Source organism: Lipophrys pholis, assembly GCF_963383615.2.
Source record: "Lipophrys pholis genome assembly, chromosome: 12".
NCBI classification, from domain to species: Eukaryota; Metazoa; Chordata; class Actinopteri; order Blenniiformes; family Blenniidae; genus Lipophrys; species Lipophrys pholis.
In genome coordinates, this window is record NC_137641.1 from 9,780,846 (window position 1) to 9,790,845 (window position 10,000).

At 44.1% G+C, this 10,000-nt stretch overlaps 1 protein-coding gene across 3 annotated transcripts in view; it reads right to left on the minus strand.

Annotated features, from left to right (window-relative positions):
• The window catches only part of lrsam1 (leucine rich repeat and sterile alpha motif containing 1), a 17,782-nt gene extending 12,247 nt beyond the window's left edge, over positions 1-5,535 (minus strand). The window contains exons 1-9 of one of the 3 annotated variants that reach the window (XM_080476978.1): positions 5,331-5,535; positions 4,338-4,447; positions 3,033-3,089; positions 2,873-2,917; positions 2,140-2,217; positions 1,628-1,696; positions 1,454-1,538; positions 1,222-1,343; positions 1-27 (exon numbers count right to left, since the gene is read on the minus strand). The exon at positions 1-27 is cut by the window's left edge and continues 64 nt beyond it. In XM_080476978.1, coding sequence (XP_080333104.1) covers positions 1-27; positions 1,222-1,343; positions 1,454-1,538; positions 1,628-1,696; positions 2,140-2,217; positions 2,873-2,917; positions 3,033-3,089; positions 4,338-4,409 — 555 coding nt within the window. In that variant the 5' untranslated portion in view covers positions 4,410-4,447; positions 5,331-5,535. The remainder of the gene's footprint in view (positions 28-1,221; positions 1,344-1,453; positions 1,539-1,627; positions 1,697-2,139; positions 2,218-2,872; positions 2,918-3,032; positions 3,090-4,337; positions 4,448-5,330) is intronic. The other 2 variants (XM_080476980.1, XM_080476979.1) reach the window with 2 other exon arrangements.
• Positions 5,536-10,000: the final 4,465 nt, after the last annotated feature.

Here is a 10,000-nt window from a genome sequence, read left to right on the forward strand (position 1 = left end):
CATCATGGCGGCGTCCAGAGTGAAACTCTGTCAACAGCACAGACACACAGTCTGTCATCAACATGCAGAAACAGAGAACTGGGGATCAGTGAGCTGCACCAAGGATGTGATTTTAGTTTTGAGGATGCTGATGGAGAAGTTAAAAATTGTTCTTGTCGAATAATATCTTCTGTATTGTAGAGAAGCCCCTTTGCCGTAAGAGCGAAGAAGTAAACAACAGGACTCAGTTCAAGATATGAGGTATTGAAGCATTTCCACAGTGTTGCGAGAGTCCTCATCATCTCCTGGTTTTAACTTGGTCTGGGGTAATGAATCGTTCTCTGTTGCAGTTATGGGTCATACGTTGGTTCCTTTGTTTCACTTTCTTGGTAATTGTGAAGATAATCTGCTGGTTACTTATGGAACACACCCCGTTCTGCTCCTAATATCTGAAGAACGGCTGTGGACACTCCAATCTCAGACGTGTTTCCCTCTGACCCAACAGAAGAGCCAACCAGGAACATTATAACTGCGATAATTTCCTCCTCCACTGACTGAGAAGTTTTCAACTGATTTGACAATAAGCAGAATATGGTCATGTCTTGGCATCACGCATTGACATGAAACCCAGAGAAGAACCCACTAATTTCAAATGAGCCAGAGAGGCGACAGAAGAAAGAAACCGGAAGAATTCAACTAAACCAAGCGATTGGTGAAAATGTCTCCAGTACTCCAGTGGAGTAAAGGCTCCAAGAAAGCTGTGTGGTGAACCATAGTTCAAAATGTCTTTGTGTTTGTGGTGCGTCTGCAGTTTCCAGCAGCAGCATTTCAGAAGTGAAGCAGTTTGTTGACTTTAGTCATTTTGATCACCACGTTTCAAATAATCAAGGGAACTCTAGTGCAGCAGGACTCCATCTGATTGGATAAATATGTAACATAGCATTATTTAAAGCAGTTCAGCAGGTGTTGATCATGGTATAACCACTGAACGTGTGATTTATGGTGCATAATGGACACCTAATGGAGCCTCTTGCACTTACAATATTTTTAAGAAAATTGTTTTTACACCTCATCCTTGTGTTTCATTATGTCAGAACAATTAAATCAAACCAATACTCATTAAAAGTTCATGAGTCCAGAAAACAAGGAAAGAAACCATCAAGATTTTAAAAAAATATTTTGAGTTCTTCCAACAATGAAACTAAAATATAAAACTATACAACAAAATGTGCAGATGCAGACCTCTAAGGTGCGTATGTAGGCGATGGCTTTGGGAAGCTGCTGGATGTGGTTGTCACTTAGGTCCAAAGTCCTCAGGCTGCTCAGAGAACCCACGGAGGAGGGCAGCTCGCTCAGGGAGTTCCCTAACACACACACACACACACACACACACACACACACACACACACACACACACACACTGAGTGTCATGTAACTTCTTCACCTGTGCGCCGTCACACAGGAAACTCGGTACCTTTCAGATTGAGAGTCTGCAGGAGCCGCAGGTCCCGGATGGACTCCGGCAGGGTCGCCAAGCGGTTCTTCTCCACATTGAGGATCTGACAGACAGAGAGCACATGGATTTGATGAGGACAAGCGCCTCGTGCTCCATCTGTGGGAAGCAGAGCGGCGTTCAGGCGGGCTTCACCTGCAGGGTGGCCAGCTTCCCGATGTCCTCGGGCAGCGAGGTGAGTTTGTTCTCGTGCAGGTCCAAAACCTGCAGACGGAGACACAGTGTCAGTAAGGTGTGTGTGTGTGTGTATAGGCCAGAGTTCTGTAGAGCTGCAGGATGTCTGACTGATAAGGTCAGAGCAGAGCATGTGAAGCATGTGTATGTGTGTGAACGTGTGAATGTGACCAGTCATGTAAACTGCATTAAAAGCACTATGATAATAAAGTCTTTACTCTCTCTCACTCGCTCGTCGGGTGTTGACTACTTTCTTCAGTAAACAACCAAACTTAACTCAGTATTACATCACATACTGAGTGCTGCATGAATAAATAAAGTAGTAACTGGACATTAAAATACCTTTGTGAATATGAACGGTGCCGGAGACAGACGCTATCAGGAATCATTTGACAATGCCACAAGAGAAATGTGATCTTTGAATTCCTTGGATTCTGTGGCTGCCTGTGTGTGTCTGGATGTGCCAGCTTCACCTTTAAGGTGGACAGACTGCAGATGTCACATCCTTTGGGCAGCAGAGTTCTCAGCTCGTTGTTATGGAGGATGAAGACCTGAGGCAGACAAACACAGGACACATCTGAGTGTTTACTCTTCATCAAACATCCTAAAAGTGTCAGAAATGCAACAACAGTTTTGGTACACACCAAAACCTTGTGATGCTCGAGTTCATAAGCCGCGATATCTTTATTTAAAACATGTTTTGCAGGTTCCGGCACATTTTTTTGCCTTTCGATCAGTAGAACCATCTCTTTGGATCATAAAGGCTTCAGACCTGTGGTCCAATCAAACATCTGCTTCACTTCACTTACTGAAGGTTTAAAGGCTTCAAGAAGTTTCCGGAAGAGTCTGAATACATGGTGCAAGGACAATGCTAAACGCTAAACGCTAACCTTCAGAGAACTGCAGTGAGCAAAGAGCCTCGACCTTTACAGATACAATGTATTTCAGCACAATGTTTAAAATACTCAGTCGTAATGTGCTAAATATTGATGCTCTCTGAAAGTTTTCCTTATTATTACTAATCTTATTTCAAATTAATCACCAGGAACCTCTTCATTTTAACTCAAACAGATTTATGGCTGATTTACACACTTTATCGCGCTTCATCGTGACATCATCATTGGAAAATGATGGCACAGACCAACACAGAGACTCTAGACAGAAATAGTGAACACATCAAGTCCATGGTGTGTGTTGCACTCTTACCTTCTTCTGCAGCACTTTGCAGATGGAAAAGGCACTCGATGGGACCTGCAGCAGAACAAATGGGATGTCTTTACTCTCAGGATTAGGTTTACTGTAAGAGTTCCCACACCGAGGTGCCACTTGGAGGAATCAATGAGGCTTACAGCCGGTGCATACTGACCTCAGACAGCTCACAGGCGGAGATGTCCAGGATGTCGTCTGCACCTGCTTCCTTGGACTAAAAGAAGAATTTAAAAGAACATTAACAATTGGTTTGTAATATTCTTTCTTTTCACATGAGAAATTATGGAGTGAAACTTGAAACAAGAATTTATGATGAACTGGAATTGGCAGGTTGTCTTGCCTTTATTGCCTGTACCAAGTTATTAAAACACATAATTATCCAAAGAAGAAGAAGAAGAAGAACATGCAAACTCCACACAGAACGGTCCCGGGCTGGATTTGAACCCATAATATTCTCTCTGTGAGACAAGAGTGCAAACCACTACGCCATAAAAGGGGTCATACCATACATAGAAAATTCACTTTCTAATGGTTTTCCAACAGTAATATTCGTCCCCATACCTGGAAAGACGCCCCAAAAGTGAAGAAAGTCTGTCATATCTCTCCTTGCCTTGTTTCAGTTTTAAAAAAGTGTGTTGCTCCAAAGAGCAAATCAGAAATCAAACCCTATATCAGAGGTCTCAAACTCAGATCCTGGAGGGCCGGAGTCCTGCATGTCTTCCAGGGCTGCGGCCCTCCAGGATCTGAGTTTTAGACCCGTGCCCTATACTGTATAATGTCATTAGGGATTTAGCCAATCCCAATCAAGGTAGCCCCTCCCTTTGACTCTCCCACAATAAGGCAGCTCTGCTCTGGCACATGGCACCATGAGCGAAGGTACTGCCTCCTCTTCCCAAGATGGGCATGTGTGGGCGGAGCCAGTCCAGCTCACACTGACACAGCAGATTCTGAATGCAGCTTTTATGATCCAATATGCAAATGGATGAAAATCAAGGAAAAGCTGAATTTGGGGTAATAAACTTTGAATACAATGCTTTTGGACCATGGAGACCCATGTAAAAGCTGGATAATAGGAGATCTTTAACTTCTGTTGACCTTTGTCTATGTCCGACTGCAAATGACAGATGAGTTTCTTGGATTTTTCCTGCCCTTGACTACATCATCAAAAACAGCAGATAAAGAATTAGAGCATCTGATATGTGGAAAGTCTGACAGAAAGCGGCAATAATATGTCATAATAAGCGATGCTCATAAAGGTAGCTCCCACTGAAAACCCTTTGGGAAGAACATGTTTTTATAGTGAGGAGCTGATCCCTGATTTGCCCGTTATGAGTGGTTGGTTGAGTCCACGGAGAAGATAGTATAAAAGATATGTGCAACAATTTGGAGGCTGACAGATGAGTCACACGGGTTAATAAAGGTAAATTATAATCCAGATGACACAGAGAGGCAGTGGCCTTACCCTGCACAGCTGGTACTCCAGCCTCTTTCTATTGTCCCCACTGGGCTTCTTCTTCTTGAAGAACAGAGGCATCCTGAGTGCGGCCAGCGGCTGCCTCCTGCGGTTCTGACCTGCCGATGGACCAGCACCATGCAGACAGAGAGCCAACGATCACACTGACTGCTGAATGCACAGCTCATTAAACACTTTATCTGTGCACAACATGATATTGTCGAATAAACAGAATTCAGTCTCATCTGACTCGTGAAAAACAGAAAATATATTTTTTAACCTCTAAATGATCTTCGGTTCTTAGTCAGGGAGAAGATGATGAGTTTAATGAGAAAACAACAGGTAATGATGAGATCTGACATCTAAAAACCACAACAACATACTGAAAAAGACATAAATGACTCACAATAGAGACAATGCATAACATGAAATGCATGGGTGTCAAACATACAGAACAAAACGGCCTGTTACTAGGTCTAATAATAATAATAATAATAATAATAATAACAATAATAATAATAGTAACAGCATAGTAATCATTGCGCCTCGCCTCTTAAGGAGGCAAGCACAACAATAACTACATCTATACCTAAAGCATCTATTCCTCCATCTAACATCCATCCATACCTACAGGGTCTATTCCTTTCCAGACAGGATACGTGGAGCGGAGGCCCTATGGGTGTGTATGGGTGTGTGTGTGTGTGTGTGTGTGTGTGTGTGTGTGTGTGTGTGTGTGTGTGTGTGTGTGTGTGTGTGTGTGTGTGTGTGTGTGTGTGTGTGGGCGGGCGGAGGGGATGTTTACAGTAAATGACGTAGCGAACATTACCTAGCCTAATTAGCAGTGATGCTTCCAAGCAAAAAAAACGAGTATTTATTTGTGACAGCACACGATAACAGCATCGGTTCCCCAACAGTAATAACCCGGTAATGCCCCCGGTGAGACACTTTGTGGATAATATATGCTAACCACATAGCCTAGCGTAGGAGACGCATAACACTCACAAAGCTCCGCTTTCCTCGAACACGGCAGATGTGAAAAGGCGAATCCAGAGGTTTGCCAACGAAGAAGGCTAGGTGGCTTGTACAGTGACTTGTCCTCCTGAATGTTAACTTAATTACTAAAACAGAAATATAAAAGAGTTATATTCCCTCTGTGAGCCCACCACTACCATAACAGCTCTCTTCTTCTGCCCGTCCAGGCCACTTCAGACACGCTGGAACCAGGTGTGTGACTCACAGCGCCCCTTGCAGGAGCGCTTGACCACTACAAGCTGCAGTAGATATACTGAAGGCTGGCATGACACACTCTCTCTCTCTCTCTCTCTCTCTCTCTCTCTCTCTCTCTCTCTCTCTCTCTCTCTCTCTCTCTCTCCCTCTCTGTATGTATGTATGTATGGATAGATGGATGTATGTATGGATGTATGTATGTATGTGTACATACAGACAGACAGACAGGCAGACAGACAGACAGACAGACAAACAGACAGACATATGTATATGCAAGGAAGGCATTGGTGTGCAGTGATTCAGTATTGGTATTGAAGAGCCTCTAATTGGGGATGTCATGCAGCAGACAGGACCTACTGTGTGAAGAAATGGCGGATATTCAGAGGCTAACAAGCAGGGAAATGAAGTTTTCTTTATGTGGGTTCCTGCTCATGTGGGTGTTGTGGGTGATGAGAGGGCTGACAGGCTGGCCAAGAAAGCCAAGGCCAAGAGGAAGAGGAATTACATCTGTTCAATATTTAAAATAGCGTGGGAGGGATGAGGAAAGGAAGAGGCAGTAGGGAAGAATAGACCTTCTTTACAAGGTTAAGAATTGGGCATATCTACTTAAATAGTACGAAATATATAATAGGGAGACATCCAACAGGCAATTGCAGTTTGTGTCAAGAGTCAGAAACAGTGGAGCATGTGCTGGTGAGCTGCAGGAAGTATAGGAGTGACAGAAGAAATATGATGGAGGGATTAAGGAGAGAAGGGATGGAAGGAGGAGGAGTTAAGGAGATAGTGGTGTAGGCAACGGGTTCATTGAGGAGCAGTGGAAATAACATTGATAGCTAGAACCAGCAGATGGCGGTAACGCAACTTCACGGGTACAAACTGCCGTTAAACTCAAAAGAAGAAGAAGGAAAACACCTTCCAATCACGTGTGTGCATATGCGTACGGGCGCTGCACTCGACGTCATGATAAACGTCATCAACACGCGCCTGTTTACCCCGTTCAGTTTAACACTGTTCAGCTCACACATTGAATCCTGCTCCCACGCGCCTCGTTTCGAACCCGGTTCCACATCTACTACTGACCGCCTCGCAGCTCCCCGCTGTTCGCTCCGTGGTAACGGGACTACGTCCACCTCTCCCCGGAAAGCTGAAGCTCGCTTTCGTGTGAGTGACAGTAGCTCCTTGTCAGCTCACGAGCTGCTCGTGCTGTGATAGTAACGGTGGACCCCTGCCCCGACTAAGTGTGCATTTCAATAAATGGTGTTATTTTCTTTAACAATGGCGAGCTAGTTGCTCACTGGCTTTGCGCTACTAAGGTACTACTGGATCCGCCATTTTGGACTTTCCCTGACTGTAAACAACACACTTGAGGCATAATAGATCAGAAATCAGAGAAGGCGGGCATGTTTTGTTTAGCTGCACGAACAGACAGGAAACCTGTCCATACCGCTCATTTGACATTACAAATGTGAAGTTCCTAGTGTTATTCTGTAAAGCCTGGTAATTCAGTGTCTTTTTTGAAAATATTTCCATTTCATTGCAAGTAAGGGTCGCTTCATAATGAGAATTTAGTTCAACACAAGTGCACCATTATACAATTCAATTTCAGAATCTATATTTCAAATAAGTGTTTACAGATATCCAAACCTTAAAAATGAAACAAAAACATAAAATATTAGATTCATAATGTTGCTGCCCTTGGCATCTTACACATTATATAGAATTTAAAAATTAACTTTCTTATGACACTATCATCTGTTTTTCAAAGAAACATGACCGACCCTAAACATTAATAAACCCTCAGCAGTGCACTGGTCTCTGCAACTTTTCTTATGACTATCATTTTCCGAAGACATGAGGATTTCTTCCTCAGTGCCCATGAGCATGAATGCCTCAAGTTTCTTCAGGTTCAAAGTGATCCTGAGTCTGTTTTTAATGGAATGTGCTGTTGAGAAACTTCTCATAATAGTAATGCTTGATTGTTCACACACTGTTACAACAGTTCATTTAGCAGGGATCAGTTGTTACAAATTTTTAGTGTACTCGACATACATCTATGACGCACCTGTAAATAATAAATTACCTCGTGTGCTTTGCACATGTTAGATTTATACTTAAGGCTGTGTGCATGTAGATTTAGATAACATGAGGGCTGTCAATTGTTATTGATTGTGTTGTTTTATATTTGGACACTGTTTTATATTTTGAACTTTCTGCCTGAGTCGGCTGAAGGTTCTGGCAATCCCTGTGAGAACGTGGCAGATGTGTTGCTGCCTCCCGGTGAACATGATGTCAAAGATGTGAGCGGAGACGTCACGGTGACTGGACGTTACAACGACAACTTGACCTCAGCAGATCAGCCCCCTGAGACTCGCATCTGTGCATCCCGCAGTCAGGACTGTGAAGGATTTGGTAGAGAAGGAAACAAACGGTGTGCATCTAACTCCCTAACATTTCTGGCTTTCCTTCATGAGAATGAAAACCTCACAAAAGCAGACCTCGACCTTGTCCTGGGTAAAGGTAATGTTTTATATCAACAAGCTCTTAAGAGGCACGCCGCTGTTGGTATCAGGGATTTGGCCACCGGTGAGCATTCTCTGTATGGCAGCTTTGCAGACCCAGCACCTGAGGCTGTGGAGACCTTCCTCCCGCTGGCCACCAGACTGGACTGTTTGGAAGGTGATGTGCAGTCTGCTTTGCTGTTCATGGCCAGCTTGTGTATTGCAGTGTTTAGGACTGCAAGTGGCAGGTTTGGCTTCTTTGATCCACACGCCAGGAGAGGGGATGGTTCACTCACGGAGTCTGGTGAAACTGGTACTGCTGTGATGGTGACATTCCCACATCTCTGTGGCCTGGTGGAAAGGCTCCTGTGCTGCTGTGAGCTGCTGGGCGTCTCATCCACCGACGTCTACGAGCTCAAACCTGTGATGTTTCACAGCGCAGGCACAGCAGGTCTGCTCACGCCAAACACACAGTCTGTTGTCACTCCTTTAGTGGATGAATCAAAGTCACAGAGTCGCACAAGTGCAACCAAGGTTAGTCTGCAAAAAGAATTCGCTGAGAAACTGTCAAAGCGTAATATTAAGGAGAGAAGAAAGCTGATCAGAAGGTTGTAGGCCTCAGAAAAGCATTATGTCAGAATGGACAATCAAAAAAAGAGAGAGTGGGAGAAGTATGCTTCAAACCAAACATACAGAGAAAATAAAAAGTTTTATTCCAGACGAGCTTATTCTAATGAAATGCTAAAACTGAGAAATGATGATGAGTCTTCCAGACAAAATGCTGCTGTCAAACAAAAATGGAGAAATGTATACAGAATAGGTGCTGAAGACGGACAGGAAAGAAACCTTGTGTACGTCCCTGGTGCTTTGGGGTCCCTGGGGGGGGCGGGGGACCCGTCACCGACGTTTGCAGTCTTGTCCCCAGGCCTTCCTCTGGGCGACTCTCTCTGGCAGCTGGCATGTGGCCGTGCCGGGGTAGACACCGAGTTTGCCGTGGTCAGTCTTCTTCCCGGGAGCCTTTCTGGACCCTCGACTCCGTACGCTCCGGGTGCTCTCCTTGCTGGGGAGCTGCCGGCTACACCTTCCCACCCTGTCGCTCTCCGGCCAGGCGGGCTGGACCCACACTACATCGCCTCCGGTAACACCCCACCCACCCCACAGGCACAGTTCATACTCATTCAGCCCTCTGCTGGGACCCCGTCTTGCCCATCAACACACACAGTGTTAATGGACCACGCAGCACCTTAGGTCACACCCCAGGGTTGTGATTGATCCTGGGCAGAACCATTATGGCGTGGAGTTGGAAATTTGTCAATATAAGTTTTCCTCCTTCAGCAGATTGGGCAGTGTCCAGAGGATGTGTGAGGGAAAATACAGATTTTTCCAATATTGTGCACTGTGTGCATGTGGAGAGTAAATCTGTATTTCATTTTGAAAACGTGGGATGGTTATGCAGGTTGAGCCTTAGAAGAAAATCCTGAATTTGCAATGCAGTCATTCACCAAAAGTTTGACGATAAAATATGAAAAAATTGTAGTATTAATGCTTCTCCTTCTAGTTCTTGTTGTACTTCCACTGTGCCGTTGGAGGTGTGGTGGTTGGAGGAGTGTGGAGGTTGACCATTAATGTGAAAAGTTCTGACGTGATCATTTGAAATTGTGTCGATCTCTGAGTTTCAAAAAAGAAAACATTAAAGATGCAATAATTCAGGATTACAATGTAAAATGACTGACATGTGCAATGATGAAGAATAACTTTGAGTGAATGTTTTTTCTTTTCTTTTTTCGTTGTACTGGTCTTCGGAGATGTTTTATGGATTGTACAGGATTTGCAAAAAAATAAGCCTCGGCTTCTGCCTATGTCTTTTTCTTTTACAGAACATGTAAACATTTTTGTGAGAAAATGTTTCAGTGCAAGCATGTACAATAATTCTTTGTAAGCTGAATG